Source organism: Phascolarctos cinereus, unplaced genomic scaffold (assembly GCF_003287225.1).
Source record: "Phascolarctos cinereus isolate Bilbo 61053 unplaced genomic scaffold, phaCin_HiC Scaffold_3;HRSCAF=262, whole genome shotgun sequence".
Taxonomy (NCBI): Eukaryota; Metazoa; Chordata; class Mammalia; order Diprotodontia; family Phascolarctidae; genus Phascolarctos; species Phascolarctos cinereus.
Window position 1 is genome coordinate 243,805,915 of NW_027555736.1, and position 19,095 is coordinate 243,825,009.

At 36.3% G+C, this 19,095-nt stretch overlaps 1 protein-coding gene across 1 annotated transcript in view; it reads left to right on the forward strand.

Annotated features, from left to right (window-relative positions):
* SYNE2 (spectrin repeat containing nuclear envelope protein 2) overlaps positions 1 to 19,095 on the forward strand; it is a 352,560-nt gene that overhangs the window by 111,734 nt on the left and 221,731 nt on the right. Inside the window, 10 exon segments of the mRNA XM_020986547.2 lie at positions 2,921 to 3,121; positions 4,196 to 4,367; positions 6,063 to 6,175; positions 8,125 to 8,327; positions 9,038 to 9,154; positions 9,258 to 9,543; positions 11,211 to 11,362; positions 12,220 to 12,529; positions 14,719 to 14,883; positions 17,972 to 18,313. Coding sequence (XP_020842206.1) covers positions 2,921 to 3,121; positions 4,196 to 4,367; positions 6,063 to 6,175; positions 8,125 to 8,327; positions 9,038 to 9,154; positions 9,258 to 9,543; positions 11,211 to 11,362; positions 12,220 to 12,529; positions 14,719 to 14,883; positions 17,972 to 18,313 — 2,061 coding nt within the window.

The window sequence follows — 19,095 nt, forward strand, 5'->3', positions numbered from 1 at the left end:
TTTCTTTAATCACTAGTGATTTAGAGCATTTTTTTTATTTGAATATAGATAGCTTCAATTTCTTCCTTTGACCATTGATCAGTTGGGGAATGACTTGTATTCTTAAAAATTTGACACAGTTCTCTATATATTTTAGAAATGAAGCCTTTATCAGAGACACTGATTGTAAAAATTCTTTCCCAGTTTTCTGCTTCCCTTCTAATCTTAGTTGCGTTGGCTTTGTTTGTGCAAAAACTTTTCAATTTAATGTAATCAAAATTATCCATTTTGTATTTCATAATGTTCTCTATCTCTTGTTTAGTCAAAAATTCTTCCCTTCTCCATAAATTTGACAGGTAAACTATTCCTTGCTCTTCCAGTTTGCTTATAGTATAGCCTTTTTATCTAAATCATGTACCCATTTTGACTTTATCTTGGTATAGGGTGTAAGATGCTGGTCTATGCCTAGTTTCTGCCATACTCTTTTCTAGTTTTCCCAGCAGTTTTTGTCAAATAGTGAGTTTTTTTTAAAAGGCAATTGAGGTTGACTTACCCAGGGTCACACAGCTAATAAGTGTCAAGTGTTTGGTCTGAGGCCGGATTTAAACTCAGGTACTCCTGACTTCAGGGCCAGTGTTCTATCCACTGCGCCACCTAGCTGCCTCTAAATAGTGAATTCTTATCCCTGAAGTTGGAGTCTTTGGGATTATCAAACAGTTGATCACTATAATCATTGACTACTGTGCCTTGTATACCTAACCTATTCCACTGATCCACCACTGTATTTCTTAGCCAGTACCAAGTAGTTATGATAATTGCTGCTTTATAATGCAATTTAAGATCTGGTATGGCTAGGCCACCTTCCCTTGCATTTATTTTCATTAATTCCTTTAATATTCTGGACCTTTTGTTCTTCCAGATGAATTTTGTTATTATTTTTTCTAGCTCTATAAAATAATTTTTGGCAGTATGATTGGTATGGAACTGAATAAATAAGTTAATTTAGGTAGAATTGCAATTTTTATTATATTAGTTCAGTCTACCCACAAGCAACTGATGTTTTTCCAATTATTTAGTTCTGACTCTTTGTGTGAAAAGTGTTTTGTAATTGTGTTCATATAGTTCCTGGGTTTGTTTTGGCAGGTGGACTCCCAAATATTTTATAATTTCTACAATAACTTTAAATGGAATTTCTCTTTCTATCTCTTGATGATTTATGTGTGTTAGAAGTATTATACATGTGTCTGCTATATAACTATTTATAAACTCTTGCTTATAATCTATTTTCTCCTTATACAAGAAATAACATAAATTGGAATTATTTTAATTTGCCCCTTTTTAGGTGATCACAAAATGTTGCAAATGGTTTTAAAATAATTATGTTCTTTATCATCAAATACATTATTTGTGTGATTATACATTTTTATTCTTTTTTTTTCTTTTTAGGCAATTAGGGTTAAGTGACTTATCCGAGGTCACACAGCTAATAAGTGTCCTAAGTGTTTGGTCTGAGGCCGTTTTTCAACTCAGGTCCTCCTGACTTCAGGGCCAGTGGTCTAGCCACTGTGCCACCTGGCTGCCCCTATACATTTTTATTCTTAAGGCAGGAATTTTTTTCCCATGGCTCTTTTGTGGAGAGGGAATTGATATTATGACATAATAATTTTATAACATTAATAGTTAACATTTATATAATGCTTATATAAATTTTGCAGCATTTATATAATTTAATTCTCACAGCAGACCTATGAGGTAGGCACTACAGATATTATTATTATTATTATATCTCCATCTTATGATTTCCCTTGATAATTTAGATAACTTGCCCTAAATCTTTCCAAGCTCCAAATCTAGTTCCCTTTTCATTACTCTTTTCAGAGTCTGCTAGGTGGTGCAATGGATAGAGTGTTGGAGCCAATAAGATCTGAGTACAAATCCTTCCTCAGGCAATAGCTGTGTGATCTAGGACAACTCACTTAACCTCCTCCTGCCTCAGTTGCTTATCTGTAAAATGAGGATAATAATAGTACCCACCTCTAGAGTTTGTTGTGTATCTCAAATGAGATAATATTTATAAAGCACTTTGCAAACTTTAAAGGATTATGTAAATGCTAGCTATTATTATTACATCATTTTTTTTTCATTTAAAATAAAATACGTACAGGAGGTTTACAAAACATTTTCCTCAAAACAACACCACGAGGTAGCATAAGTATTTTTGTTTTATATTATAAATTATTATATTGTATTAAATGTACAGCATTAATATTTATAGATGGCAATTAATAATATATTAATAATTTATTAATAATAATTAGAATGTTATAAACATTATACATATTACAAATTCCAAAAAATGAGGCTGGAAGAGAAGTGATCTATCCACGATCATGCTGGTGTCTTCCTAACTCCAACTGCACTGTTATTTCTCCACACTACAATGCTTCTCAGCTATTTGCATAGATGCCTGTATAAAGGCTCTCCCAGGATTTTCTCTGCTCTCTAACTTCCACAGAATTTCTAGTTGGAGAAAAAATTAGTTTGATCCATTTGGTTTTCTAGTTTGTCAAGAAAAAGCTTTATAATTCTAATTTTGTCCAACTGAGAATATTGATGAGGTTATCACAGGTATCTAGATAAAAATCTATCTTTAAGTAAATGTTTCATAGACACAGAAGAATTGAAATTAGCTGCTCAGAAAAAGAAAAGGTTAAGATGTTACTTTCTGATTTTTTTTCTTTTTAAAGGATATCATTTTGAGTGGCTGTATCTGTGACAGAGAAAATTTGAGACTTGGAGGGGTAATAAGATCTAATTTTGAAGAAGCATTTAAATCACTTCATAATGACAGTCTCAATTCATTCCATAATAATGCCATTGTCAGGAAATTTAGTTGGAAAAAATACTTTATATTACTTGATGTTTTTTTTCCTAATTTCAGGTCATCAAGTCATCTCTTTTGAACAGAATAGAAAAAATAAAAATGCATTTAATGGACAAATCCAACCTGAGTAAACTCAATGGCAGTACAGCTGAGCTAAAAGAGGACCTTGACCAGGCCAAGACGCAGATTGGAATGACTGAATCTCTCTTAAAAGCCTTGTCTCCTTCTGACAGTTTAGAGATCTTTACAAAATTGGAGGTACTGTCAACTTTACCTCTCCTGTGATTCAGATTCATTTTCACAGTTAGTCTTGTTCTATTTAGATTAATTAAAATTGAAGGAAGGAAAGTAGTAAAGGTTATTGGAAAGATGAGAAAAATATTTCATGTGTATGGAGTACTTTCACCTTCAAATTGTTTTACAGGTGTTAACTAATTATTGCATCTTAAATCTCCTCACTTTTAGATATTTTCCAGCATAAAGAAAGCAATTCAACAACTCTTTTTAAAAGCAATTGAAATTTATATTGTTTTGCATATATTGAGCTTTTTCTAAGATGTATCAATGAACAAATGGTGAATTAATGAATGGTAGAGCATTTCTTAAGTACTTGCTATATGCTAGGCGCTATGCTTCGTATTGGGGATATAAGTACAAAAGTGAACCCTTCCCCCCATCCCTTTTATAGTTTCTTTTTGTATGTTGGATTCCCTCATTAGAGCTCCTTGAGGGTAAGAACTGTCTTATGCCTATCCTCGTACCCCCAGTGCTTGGTACAGTGCCTGGTATAATTGTAAGTTGACTGAAACCATCCTTACACTTAAGTAGCTCATATTTGAACAGAGAAAGACAAAATATACAAGAAAATTGTGAAAAGAAAGGAGTTTGGGTCTAGATAGATGGCAAATTGACCCATAAGGCATAACCACAGCTTTTCCAGAATCAGTGGTAGTATTGGTTTAATTGCTATATTCAGAGCAAGGGGAAAGGTAGGAGGATGGCGTAGGGTTTGGCTGTCTGGATAGGATATGAAACATGAGCTGATCTGGGACCTGGTGGATACAATGGGCTAGACCAGTTTACGTTTACTCATTTGTCAATCATACAGCTCAGCCACAGGGCATATTTTCCAAAACTAAGGGGAATAACTTTCCAAGGACTAAGGATATGGTTTCTGGAAGTCCAGCCTGAAGGGCGCTGTTACAGGTAGGGATTGGGAATTGAGAAAAATGGTAAAGACACGTGGCAAAGTAGCCTGCGTGGATGGCTAGATGGAATGTGAAGCCTACTCTGAGACCTATCTATCTGTCTGTTTTCTATCTATCTTTCTAGGAGATACAGCAGCAAATTCTCCAGCAAAAGCATAATATGACACTTCTTGAGACTCAGATAGGTTGTCTGACTCCTGAACTCTCTGAACTGAAGAAGCAGTATGAAAGCATCAATGATTTGTTTAGTACTAAGAAACGTACTTGGCAAGATCACTTTTCCAATCTATTGAATGGTAAGCAAAACAGTAATGATGAGCTAACATGTAATGCTTTAAGGTTTTCAAAGCCCTCTAATTCACATATTACCTTGTCTGATGCTTTTCTTGTTTGGTCGTGTCCAACTCTTCATGACCCTATTTGGGGTTTCCTTGGCAAAGATGCTGGAGTGATTTACCACTTCCTTTTCCAGCTCATTTTACAGATGAGGAAACTGAGGCAAATATGGTTAAGTGACTTGCCCAGGGTCACACAGCTAGAAAGTGTCTGAGTCTGAATTTGAACTCATGAAGAGGAGTCTTCCTGATTCTAAGCCCAGTGCTCTATTCATTGTGCCACCCTAGCTGCACATATGATGCTTATAATAACATTTTACAAATAAAGAAATTGAGGTTAAGGGCCATTAAGTGACTTGTCCAAGGTCACATAGGAAATATCTGAGGCCAGATTCAAAAATGAGATATTTTTGACTCCAAGTCCTGCTCTCTAACTGCACCACGCAGTTACCCAGATGTTTAACAAAGTCTTACTCAGCTTTGGTATATCTTAATTTATGTCTGATAATCTGAATGGAAAGTCTAATTCAAGGTTCATCTTTAAAAGGGAGTCATCTAAGAAGCCTGGGTCTGAATTTATCATTTTGGTCTTTGGGGAAAATTTGTTTGAGAATAATTGTTTAGTAGTTGGGGTTTTAGTTCTGGTTAAATCTTTAACTAGCAGTGTGAACTCAGACAAATCACTTACTCGCATGAAGCTACTATATCCTCAGAGGCAGCTAGGTGGAGCAGTGGATAGAGCATGGAACCTGATGTCAGGAAGACCTGAGTTGAGATGTGACCTCAGACACTTTCAAGTTGTGTGACCCTGGGCCAGTCACATAATCCAGCTTGCCTCAGTTTCCTCATGTATGAAATGAGCTAGAGAAGGAAATGGCAAACCACTCCAATATCTTTGCCAAGAAAAACTTAAAAAGGGTGTCACAAAGAATCAAACACAACTAAACTACAACACTATATCTTCATCTCTAAAATGAAAAAGTTGCTAGATAATTCCTCTAAGGATTCTTCCAGCCATAATTCTCTGGCTTGTTAGACATATAACATGACCTTCCTATTCAATGAAATTAGGATTATGGTGTTTGAAGCCCATATGTACATACAGTTGTGTTCAGTGGGTCTCATAGCTTGTCTTATGATCCCACTTTGGGGATGGGATCAGTAAGGATATTGGTAGAGAAAGGTCAAGATAGGAACTATATGTACATGTGGATCCATTGGTATAAGGAATTCCAAGTGAAGAAACTCCCTCACCAAGGGTCCCCAAATGTTCTTTATCCTCAGTTGGCAATAAATCGATTTAAGAAACATTTATAAAGTGCCCACTGCTTGCAAAATATTGTGCTCGCTGCTCAGGATGATACAAAATTTATATAAGATGTTGTAAAGTATCATTGTATTTGGAATTTTCCATGCAGCTATTTTAATCTCAAATCTGGGCTTATTGTAGCTCACAGGAGATAAAAACATATGTAGATACTTATAAAACGTAATAATGCATTATGAGTATATAGAATCCTTTGTCAATTTCCATTTGCACCATTAGCCTGGGAAGCATGATTCAGAGTCATTCATGTTAACAAGTAATACTCCTTAATTCTTTTTGTATTAATATATATATATATGTAAATATAATTTTTAAATGCCCTTTTGCAGATCAGTGCAAAAATTTTGACGATGAGTTCAACAATATTCAGTTGTCCCTTAAGGAGTGTTTTGAACCACCAGAAACTAAAGAGAGTGTGGAAGAAAAACTCCAGAAACTTAATGTAAGGCATGAATCTGTTTTAATAGTTTTCACTTTGTTTGTTTGTTTGTTTGTTTTTGGTTTGTTTGCTGGTTGTTTGTGGGGTTTTTCTTTTGGTGGAAAATGACGGAGGCCTGATTTTTAAGGTATAAACAGATAGGGATAAGGAATATGATAGCTTCCTCAACCTGTTAAAGAAAAATGTTTAAAGAAAATCCCCAGTCACCCTATCAGAATAAGACTAGCCAGTAATGGTCCAAAGTCCCTTTTCCCTCTGCCAGGAGGTTTGCATATCAGCTAGTTCCTAGTTTCTCCTTGCATCTCCCCAGCATGAGTTAGCGCTAGTCCTGAACCTTGACCCTAGGTCCAACACCTGGTCTTGTTTGACCCACATAAGAATCTTAGAAGAACCCACCCCACCTCCCCTACATTGGGCACCAAACTCTATTCAGACCCCCAGTAGACTTCCCTGTGTGTGTCCATCTTCCCCAATTGCCCTTATACTGTGTGAGTATCCCCACCCTCAATAAAGCTCCCTTCTTGTACTACATTTGGGGTTTGTCCCAGTGCTGTACCTCCTACCATACTAGTTCTCTTCTGACAAGCATGAGCTGCCATCCAAGGCTGTGATTGGTGGTTTAGTAGACATACCTAATTAGCAAGTTTATTAACAAGGGAATATAGAGAGCAAGGGCTGAATCAGGAACCATGTGCCTTGATTGCAGGTCCCTCTACTTCCTGACAAAAGAACTGAATGCCCCTTGGCATTTTAAGTGGCAGATAAAGAAGATCGCTGCCTTCCCCTGTATAGAACTTTGCTATGCCATACCTCCCTGGTCTGTATTAAGACGGTAGGCTGGTGTTGGTTTCTAGTCAATCAATAAACAAGCATTTATTAAGCACCTGTCATGTATTAGGCATTGGGCTAGGTGCTAGGGACAGAAGTATGAAGAGTTTAAAAAAATCTTGTGCACAATTAGCTTATATTCTAATGTTTTGACAATTAGGTTCTATCAATTTCTCCACAAAAGGTATTTCACTCTAGTCCCCCCTTCTCTGCCCCAGATAAGTAAATACAGATGCATGGAAGTATCTGATTTGCTCCCTACAGGTACAAATAAATGTCTGAAGCCTCTCCATGAAATGTCATGAGTTACAATTTCAATTTGGTTTTGATTGGTTTGTTGGGTATGTTAAGATGTTCCAGGATTTAAAAATTAAGGTACATGATATAGGCCCTAAATCTACTCTTATCCCTTTGAAAGAAGATGCTCCTGAATCTGTTGTCATATCCCTATGCCCGTGGCCATTCTTCTACCCTGACAGTTTTATTAATCTTTTTTTAAAAAATAGCAGTTGAAAAATTATTTTAGACACTTAGGATAAAGGTATAAAAGCATACAACGTTGTCAACTTGTGGTTTTCCTCGTGTTGATTGGCTGTGTTGCCTTTCACCTTTGGCAAATGATGCTTTCATGTTTCTTGAGAGCACTTGAGGTCCTCAGCTTAATTATCTGCCTCAGTAATAATCTTACTTGTGTGCTTATTTTATTGCAGTAATCTCTTTTAGTTTATGCAATGGCATGTCATCTGCACCTCAACACTTGAAATCCAAGCACTTGACCACAATACCTGCTCTAGGGAAAGTTTAATAGAAAAGAGCATTGCTTAGATTTACACAATGAGGTATTTTACAGAAATGCATACCCATTTTGAAATATCAACACCTCCCTGTCTAAGTAGAAGTGTCATTTTGATCATTCACCATTTTGGATTCTTAGCATCTCTACAGTACTCTGTTATGTAGAAGATCAAGAATTATCATTGTAACATAGTAGCATATTTGGTCCCATCCATAGACTAGCCAAGGAATAAGGAATAAGGACTTGCCAAGAGAAAGAAAGTGAAAGGAATAAATGCTTAAGTAGTGTTTCTCTGTCTCTCTCTCTCTTACTTTTTGCCTTTATTAAGGATTTCCTAACCTTTGAGGGAAGAAGCAAGGACATACAACAAGTAGAAACTGCACTGAATAATGTAAAAAGGCATCTGCCCAAGGCAAGTGTTGAACAACTGAATAACTGGATCATGACTCAGGAATTGGAACTGCAGAAAATGAAGTTCACATGTCAGACACAAGCCAACGGACTTCATGATTGCTTGCAACAGTTACTTAGGTAGTAAAAGAAGTGTATTTCTACATGTATGTGTTATGATTACATAGATGATAAAGTATTTAATCATTCTCACATAGATACTATTTTACAATATTTTGGTCTATAGGGCCAATAGATGTATGGAGACCACATGACAGATAAAAAAAATCCTTCTTTTAACCTGGGGTTGATTCTGGGGTGATTTGGAAATTCCCTCACCATTTTAATGAAGTAATCCACATCCTGAGAGGCTGGCATCAGGCCAGACCTTTTGAAGATTCGTAGCTGTCCATGTTCACCAAGCGACTCATATTTGTTAACTCAGTGCACTCTCCATTGTTGCCTTATATTGTCAATATATGGCAAATATGGCCATCATAGCTGTCAATGCTGATTTTTGTTAAGATGATATTGAATGAGGTGTTGCTCTTTCCTCCTGTTATCTTTTTCCCTCACTTGTTTTAAAAAGAAGTTATTGAAATTTCATTCCTGTGCTTTTATGGTATATCTATTTATTTAATGCTAATTGTTTTAATACAGTAGAACATGACTCATCATTACTCAGGTTCTAATAGGCTTCAAAGTAAAATAGTGTCTTCCCTAAAGTCTAACTTCTACTTAGAGGAAGTCATAACTTAGCCATGAGGTTGGTACTGTGCCAACATTTAAAAGGATGATCCCACTGGATTTGCAATTCTAGCGCTGTAGATACAATGTACTTTTTGTTTCAGGCTTCAGGATGACTATATAAGCTTGAATAAATGGCTAATGAATCAAGAAGAAAAATGGAAAGAGACTGGAGTAGAAAACAAGCATAATTTTTTCTTCCAAGCATTAACTAGAAAAAGGTAACCCTAACTTTTTATCAAATATCTTGCCTGAAAAAAATTAAATTCCTCTGTGGTATAGAAGATATCATAAACTTTATTTTTTGTGTTTGGAATTTTCCAGGCAACTATTTGAATCTTTTGCTCAGTTGAACAACTCATTGAAGAAATTTGGACTTATTAGAGAAGAAATAGTGATAGAGTCAACTCATTTGATTGAGGAATATGAGACATTTTTAACACAAGTATGTGAAGTAGGAAATCATCAGTCACCTCCTCCTGAAGACCAGAGCTTTGAAGATCTTGTACATGATGTATTTGCTTGGATAATGGGGATTAAAGAGTCACTCATGGTTTTGAATTCAACTGAAGGCAAAATGCCCCTTGAAGAAAGGATCCAAAAAATAAAGGTACTACAATTGGCTAAGAGCTTTGAAAACTCTTAGGGAATTCACATTTGAAGTAGTTTTATAGGAGAACTCTGAAAAAATTATTAAAGTGGTTGTGAAATAGTCTTTGAGGAATGGTTAAAGAAATTGATATCATTAAGCCTGTGGAGTAGAAGACCATGAAGTGGCTTTTGTAATGATCTTCACGTATACAATAGAATTCCCTCTCTTAGAGAGGTGGTGACCAGTAAGAACAGAATAATTGTAAATGAACTGGAACTCCAGGATATGGGACTTTGCTTAGGAAAAGACATTTTTGATAGTGATAAAGCTTGACACTGAAGGGCTTGTTGAGGGAAATTTGTACTTGTTCTACAACTAGATTGCAGAGTGAACTTGGAGCTCAGAAGAGCACAGTACAGATTTTGTCTCAGATACTTACTAGCTACATGAACCCTCAGCAAGTCACTTAACCTTTGTTTGCCTCAGTTTTCTCATCTATAAATGAGGACAATTATACCACCCACCTCCCAGGATTGTTGTGACGATGAACTAAGATAATATTTATAAAGTACTTTATAAATCTGAAAGTACAATATAAAAATGAGTTAGTGTCATTTGTCTATTAATATTTACTGAGTACCAAGGTGAGGAGCAAGTTAAGTCTCTTGACTTCAAGGGATCTCACTGTTGGTGAAGAGAAAAATAAAAATATATGCAACACACAAAAGTCAACTGTAGTTATATGCAAAGATAAGTTTGGCTAAGCATTACAGAGGAAGATAGGATGAAGAAGAGTAAGGGAAAGCTGATGAGAATTCCTGAAGTGACTGGAAGCAGATGACTCCAGTCTGAAAAGACTTTGTGAAAGAGTTGAGTTTTGAGCAGTTTCCAAACATCAGAGCAGAAAAAAAACTTGATTTAGCAGAGTGAGGTGGGAGCAAGGAAAGAATGAATTGTGGAATGGGTCAGAGCAAAGGCAGATTAGGTTTGGAAGGTTATATACATTTTTTAGATTGAAAAATAAAGTAACTTTTATATAGTTTGTATATCAATATATCTGTAATATAGACTGCTATCCTGTAAATGTCATGTAGTAAAAGGCTAGGTGCCTTAGGTACTTTTTAAAGATACAGATTTGGGAGGGGTCGGTAGAAGAATTGAAGGAAACAATTTTATGAATAATATAGGCTGGGAGAAGACAGAAATATAAATAAAGAAAATAAACCTATTTTTTGAATGACTCATGTCCAATCTGTGAAAAACATAATTGGCAACTGAAGATATACAAAATGAAAATTTGTTTTTAATTTAGTTAAATGCTAAAGGGATCTTTGGTATAAAAAGTTGGGGAACCACTGATCATAAAACAAAAAGTAAAGGAGATTATGTTGTATTGTTGTTGTTTTTGTTGTTGGGTCATTTCAGTTGTGTCCATCTCTTTGTGACCCCATTTGGGGTTTTCTTGGCAAAGATACTGGAGTGGTTTGCCATTTCCTTCTCCAGTTCATTTTACAGATGAGGAAACTGAGGCAACTAGGGTTAAGTGACTTGCCCAGGGTCACACAGCTAGTAAGTGTCTAAGGCTAGATTTGAACTCAGGAAGAGGAGTCTTCCTGACTTCAGGTCCTGCACCACCTAGCTGTCTGTTGTGCTGTTACTTACCTGTTTGTTTGTTTATATTTTAGGAAATCATTTTACTTAAACCTGAAGGGGATGTGAAAATACAAAATATCATGAGTTTGGGTGAGAAAAGCAAGGCATCTCTGGTTCAGGATACTCTCTCTGATATCAAGAATCAGTGGGACCACACTATCCATTTAGCCAACACATATCTGAGGTAAAAGGCATACATTCATTGTCATCATCATTATCTCTCTGCATCAAATGACAAACTTATAAAAAGTATAATATAATTATCATCCATGACTTTTGATATTGATAACCTGCAGAATAATAGTTCAGGAATTTGGGGGCAGCAGCAAGAAAGTAGGGTAGAGTGAAATCTTATCCATATCAGCCATTAGAAATCCTTCCCATGATTCAATAGTATTTAATAGAAGTGGTATACTGACTGTAGGATTACTGATTATTGATAACAAACTTACCTTCCCCATTCTCCAAAAAACTCTAGCACTTTTCTGCTAGACTCTGTTAATATCGAAGGAAGTGCTATAAATACATCATATATAAATTTTGATAAGTATTATTTGATAAAAATTTTGAAAAGTGAATTCTAGGGAAAAGTTACTTTTAATGATTCTGAAGTTCTTAGTTTCAAATGATGTCATTAGTAATGAAGTTCACTTTTCTTTTGAAAGGCTGAGATTTTTATTTTCTGTCAGGACTTAAAAACAAATGCTTGTCAGATACCATAAAAATAAGCAAAACCTATTCAATAAACTTAATATACTTATATACTCTATAAACTAAACTGCAGAGTGTTTATAGTCATAGGTTTAACCATTTTACAATGTAAATATTATTATTAAAAATACTACAAATCATTTCCTTTTGGAGTCTAACGTAAATTCTGTCATTTGAGAAAAATGTATACAAATTATAATAGGAATATCTCTGAGGGTAACAAATGAGTTACATTATTGTCTTCTAGTCTGATGTATGTATATAGAAAATACAAAGTATTCCATTTTATTAAACATCTAATGAATATAATTTTCTGTTGTTAAAATATAGCCATCAGGAAAAGATTCAGCTTGAAGGAGAAAAGTATTTACAAAGCAAAGATGACTTAAGACTAATGCTTACTGAATTAAAGAAGAAACAAGAATCAAGTTTTGCTTTGCAGAATGGTTTGCAAGAAAAGAAAGCTCAGTTGAAAATATATAAGAAATTTCTTCAGAAAGCGGAAGACTTGACATCCTTGCTTAATGAGTTAAAAACTCAAGGAAATTACCTACTGGAGTGCACTAAGAACTCCAAATTCAGCGAAGAAAAATGGCTAGAAGTCAAGCAGCTCCATGAAAGCCTCCTTCACCAATTACAGGTCAAAATATTAAATTGCATTTCTTGTGGACATTGTCACTTTTTGAACAAGGTCTTTTTATGTCATTGTTTCTTGGTGACACTGACTAAGCTAAGAGCTATTTGACTGTTATTTAGAGACAAGTGCCTGCTTACTGAGTATAAAGAACACAATTCACATGTTCATTTCTGCTCAAAGAACCATTGTATACAAAACTACTGAGCTCGAGGATAATGGTGGTATTCCCTTTTACAGTCTTTCCATGACCATCGTTTACTGTAGGAGGAGTTGGTATTTATTGAGCCACTTCATGCATGAGACAATGCCAAAGTTGTGTCTGCATAGCTGTGTAGTTGACATCACACCGTTTTGTGTCCTCAACTGCTCCCTAAGTTGGAATTCTTTGCACAGTGAAGATGTCAGAAGGAAAAACAGCTTTTTGTGGGGGAAGAGTACGTTCCCTCAAGAGAATGGCACAGTGCATGACATATATGAATAGAAAGATGAGAGTTCAAAGAGATAGCCAATTAATGGGGTGAAACTTCTGGTTTCACCAGATGGCGAGAGGAAGGGAGTCATGGATTTTTTTTTTTGTTCAGTTGTCTCTGACTTTTCATGACCCCATTTGGGGTTTTCTTGGCAAAGATACTGGAGTGCTTTGCCATTTCCTTCTCCAGCTCATTATACAGATGAAGGAACTGAAGCAAACAGGGGTTAAGTGACTTGCCCAGGGTCACACCAGCTAGGAAGTGTCTGAGGCCAGATTTGATCCCATGAAGATGAGTTGTCCTGATTCCAGGCCCAACACTTTATCCACTGCATCACCTAGCTACCCATGTCATGGATTTAGTTAGACACAAATTAGATTGGAAGGAGATTAGCTTTATAGTTGCTATTTTTTCCATCTTCCAACAGAGTCCTTCTCTGAGACCTCACTGTGCCTGTGGGGCCTAAGCTCTGACAGGTTCTACCAAGCTGGAAAGGCTTAAGTATGGTTGCAGTGAATTTTGACTGTCTTTTGACTGATGGACCACCCAGCTAAAGTCAGAGAAACTCATAACCAGGGGGACAAATTCTAGGGCCATAAACTCTAGGAATAAATCACCAGGGACATAAACTCTAGAAAACTGTCTACTGAATCATAAAGGGATTGTGAAGAAGTGCCCCTACTGGTAAAATCGCAGATCCTTGAACACAGATCTTATTAAAGCACTTTTCCCAGAAAATTTGTAGACTTTTTTTTAAACTCTTGTAGTTAGATAAATTCTCATTAATGTTGCTGTTCAACTTGGGATTACTCCTTCCTAAAAGCTAGTTTGGGAATTTGTTCCATGTGAAAGAGACTCTTGGGTTATTACTACCATTACAGGATTATAGATCTAAAGTTGGAAGGGACCCCATAGACCATCTAGTCCAACCCACTCATTTTTAAGACAAGGAAACTGAGGCCAGTGGAGGTTAAGTGATTTATCCAAGGCCACACAAGTAATAAACATAAGGAGTAGAATTTGAACTAAGAGCCCCTGACACAAAGGTCTGTCCACTATACCATAATGCCTCCCTTATTTTGGAGCAAGAGTTAATAGTAATATCTTTCATATTTCCTGTAGCCAAATGTAAAGCTGCTTAATAAAATGAGGGTCCAATTCTATAAACAGATGCCTCTGAGTTGATTATACAATTTGTAACTATTGTTTTTTTTCTTACACATCTGTCAAATACATTCATTTCAGTAATAAAATGAAGGAAGAAAAATGGTTGGAGAGAGCATAAATGAATCCAATAAGAAGAGTGACCTACAACATGAGGGTTAGGGGAGACTTTAGAGATTAGCTAATTTACTGCCCCCTCCCCAGTACCCTACCTGCCCCCAACATTACAGATAAGGAAGCTGAAGCCCAGAAAGCAACTTCCCCTAGGTCACACAGCTAGTTAATAGCAGAGTTGGGACTGAAACTCAGGTCTCTAATTTATACCTGACATTTCCTCAGAGGAAAAGAATCGGGAAAGAGATTTCCAAGCTGAAGAGCTTCACAAGTAGAATTCTCCTTGATAATCCATCATGCCTTATTCATATAAACAGAGGTTGTGTAACTTATTGATTCTCATTTTTATATGAAACTTCCTAAGTTTATGGACTACAAAGTGGCATTTTAAGTAGGAAAGTAAAGGAAAAGGTGTATTGACTTTAAAAATGGTTTTATTTCTAGGATTCAGTGAGTAAATTGGAAGGTCACGTTCAAGAACACCAGCTGTATCAGGATTTGGTTGCAGACTTAACTACCACGTTGGAAAGTTTCTCTCAGCAATTCCTCAGTTTTCCTGATGACCTAGTAGATGAAAAGGTAGCTGAGCAAAAGGTGTTAAAATTACAGGTATGATGCAATTGCCAGATTAAAAAAGAAATATGTCTAATTACTTCTTCTAGATAGGAGGGAAGGAATCCCTCAGGGGAAGTGATTGTATGTTATTTGTCTTCTTTTTTTTACCAGTACTTTGCACATTTGGGGTCAGTCTGTATGTGTGTGTATATCTTGGGGAGGGGGTAGCGCTGAGGAGACAGATTACATAGTATGTAATGCTCCCAGGGTGCAAACTCCCTCCACCAATGCAGATAGGTAGCTTGTCTGTGATTTAAAGCCTTAGCGAGTTGTCTGAGGCACTGAGAAGTTGACTTGCCTGAGGTCACATAGATAGTATGTTTTGAAAACAAGCCTTCAAACCAGTTTTGCCATTTCCAAAGCTGTCCTGAGTCCATTGTGCCTCACTGCCTTTTGCCATGCTCATAATAGGCAACTGACAAATTATTATTATTATTAATTAGTAAATTATTCATTAATTAATGCTTAATTAATTAAGGTAGGCATTTAAAAATGATCAGTGTTAAACATTAAAAAAATAGACCAAGATAATGCTTTGATTACAACTTGAAAAAAAGTGGTTTAAGTCAAAGGTCCAAGTGCTAGTCCCATGGAACCAATGGACCATAGGTCTTCTTATTCTTCAGGGAGCTAATTAATTTGAATGATATAGGCAACTCACTGAGCAGTGGGTAGATATTGTAAGTACTTAGGTAATTGTGCCAACCCTTCTGTCACTTCTCTATTCCATAACAACCAGAAGCCCCACATGATTCTAGAAAGTGATCCTGGAGGTCTCTGATACTCTACGATGATTCTAGGAATTAGGGAACGATCAAAGCAGTTGGCATCCTATGTAATCATCACATTTTAGAGTTAGTAAGAACCTTAAGGATCATCTTCCTCATTTTATGGATAAGGAAAATAGGCCAAAAGAGGTGAAGGAATTTATACAGTGGATGGGGTGAGCTTCATTCTGTGTGTGTGTGTATGTGTGTGTGTGTGTGTGTGTGTGTGTGTGTGTGTGTGTGTGTGTGTGTGTTTGGGGGGAGCTTAAGTTATTTTGATCTGATTGCTATTCATGCTCATAGAGCACACTAGATATCCATTCCTTTTTATTTATTTTTATTTTTATTTTATCCTTTTTTTTTAAAGGCAATTGGGGTTAAGTGACTTGCCCAGGGTCACACAGCTAGTAAGTGTCAGATGTTTGGTCTGAGGTTGGATTTGAACTCAGGTCCTCCTGACTTCATGGCTGGTGCTCTATTCACTGTGCCACCTAGCTGCCCCTCCATTACTTTTTAATTAAAGAAATATATATTCCCCCAGCACTTGCACTACCAGCCCATAAACTTAAATTAGATTTCATAAATGTCTAATCGTACCCTCCTAAACTGTAAACTTCTCCAGTGCATGAGATGGATCTCATTTTTTTAAACCTTCCAACACCTAGCACACACTTAAATTGAACACCTCTGAACACTTCTCATTGCCGCCATCTCTTACTTAGATTTGGGACAGGATGTTTCGGGATATTTTTTAGCAGTCCATCATCCTTAGACTAAAAGAAAAAGTATTGGCTGTATGCATAGAACTATATATAGAATATGCATGGAATGGGTCTCTAAGAATTGAGATGAGCAGTTTTAACATTAAAAAAAAACTTGAGGCCTCCATCATTATTGCCTTTGGAAAGAGATAAAGTAGCACTTTATTAGGTACCTCTCCAACATTTTGAGGCTGGAGACAATAAATAAAAGGCATTTTAGGATTCCCTATCTGACCCACAATGGCACAGGCCTTATGAAAGAGGTTTAGAGTTGTTTCATCTTTAGTACAGGGGCTGAAGAGATAGGTAAAACTCTTTTTCCTGAACCCTCCAAGAACTCAATGAACATTTATTAAGAACATACTTTATGCAAGGCAATGCTAATATCATAACATATTTATTGTCTACTTTGTCATCTAAAATATACACTGAGAACCTACTATGTGCAAAGCCCTTGGTGTTGGAGATGCAAAGGAGTTGCATGTGTTTGATGTTTGTTGAATAAACAGGAATTGAATGAATGAAAAAGCATTCATTAAGTGATTACTCAGTTCCAAGCACACTTTTTCATACTCTAATTAGGGGAGATGATACATCAAAAAGATCAGCTCCAGAAAAAATGAAAAGGCCTTGAAATCCTAAGGGTTCAGTGGAAGGGCAGATGGCGAGGCTGTGGGGTTCTTAGGTTGTATCAGTAAGTCTGGTAACAGTGCTAGGGATCTGGAAGATAGAGAAGCAAGGCAGAAGGTAAGGCCTGGATCCCCTTAAGAGAGTATAACAGGACAGTGGACAAGCCTATCTGTCCTTCCTCTCAGTAGAAGGAATACAACTGGTGACTCACCCCATCCAAGTTGTATGAACAGTCTCAGTGGGTGCTGGGTTTACTAGCCATATGAAGGGGGTCTGGGGGAAGAGAGCATCCCTATGATGACACCCCCTCAAGGGGCTAACTATCTATTTGAGGCAAGACACATGCATGTAAAGTCTTTTTGCTATACAGACTAGTATATGATCTTGCCTATTAATAAGTGTAGATAAGTTTTAAAGTTTAATCTCTTTAAACTGGACCCTTAGTCACTATAATGGTATCCCCAGTACTCTGTGGGTTCTGAGTTCCTCAGACCTTGAATCTTCACTGACCTACAGAATGATCTATTCACCCATTTCCATGTGATATTTTTTGAAAGTCACGAATGTCATGTGGGGACAGCCTGTCATTCTATTCCTTCCTTGTTTGTGCTGCCTTATGTCTGGTAGGCTTAATAAATACTTGGGTTGTTTTTTGAGCTTGTCTCACCTTAGATGACACTTGTGATAAAAATCTAGACTTTTGTTCAAAATGACCTTGGAGATTCAGTCTGGTGTTCTTCCAAAGCTATTTGATTCCTCCCCTCACCCCATCCCCACTTCAAGTTTGTACTTTGTGACTAACAGGTTTTCCATATTTCCTCCCAGTCAAGTAGTGGACCCTGTCACTACTAGTGTCAATTAACACTTGTGATAATTAAATTGAAATATTTTCATGATAAGTTTTTTTTCCCCTCCCACTCTTAGGAATTAGAAGCCCTCCTTAATCTAAAGGGTGACACATTAGAAAAGATTTTAGCTTTAGCTGAATCCATCAAGCAGAATTCCTCTTCGGTGGGACAGAAGATTATTAAAGATGAAACAGATTCACTTAAATCTAAACACAAGGATTTGGAGAATAGACTTGTATCTGTTAAGCAGGAGACTGAGAACAGTTTTAACAACATCCTCAAAGCAAGATCTGAAATGAAGAAGAAAGAAAAAATAGCCATGGAAAAAAGAGAGGAGCAGGTCTCTTGTGGTACTCAAGATTCCATTCAGGGGTCTGTCACAGTGGAAAAGTTGGAGGAAAGATGGGAAGTCAGCAAGGTAAGCATGATTTCAATTTCCCCAATAAAAAGGGTAAGAATACAGAGCTACTAGGCTATAAGAAGAGGGTCATGAAGAAAATATTGCAGTTTCATAATTGAACACTTAATATAGTTGTTATGTACAAAGCCTACTTTGAGATAAAGTCCTTCAAAACTACTCATGCCAGAATATTCCTGTTGCTAGAATTAGTCTGTTGAACTTATAGTCATCAATTTAGGTTTATTATTCTATTTGATATTCAGTTATATGTAGTTCCTTGGACCAAATTCACAAAGGCAAATTAAAAGAGGTAATAGAGAAGAAAATAGTACAGTTATTCCTTCCACATTGCAATTTTTCCCATCATGGTTTTGATATATTGCAAGTTGGCATAAAAAATTAAATGGAAATTTTGGGGGAGTTTTGTGGAAGCCACAGACAACACAGAAAAACTTTAGAAACTCAGAAATGCATAAAATATGTGCATAGCATTGTGTAATATTAGCATATTTTAAATACCATAATAATTCAGACTTCTTCTGTGGTATGAAGGGAGGGCCAAAAATTTTTATGCAGATTTTCCAGATCACAGGTGTGCCACACCCACTTACTCCCCCAATGTAGAAGGGGGGTTAACCCACTTTCTTATAAAATAAATCCCATGTTCAGTTTTTTGCTGATTTCATAATGGAAAAGGTGACTATTTCAAAAGAGTCTTCCAACCATTTCTTCTTCTACCTATGCTAATTTCATATTGCAAAATTTTTTTAAACTGGACCTATGATTCCATGTACTGTGCT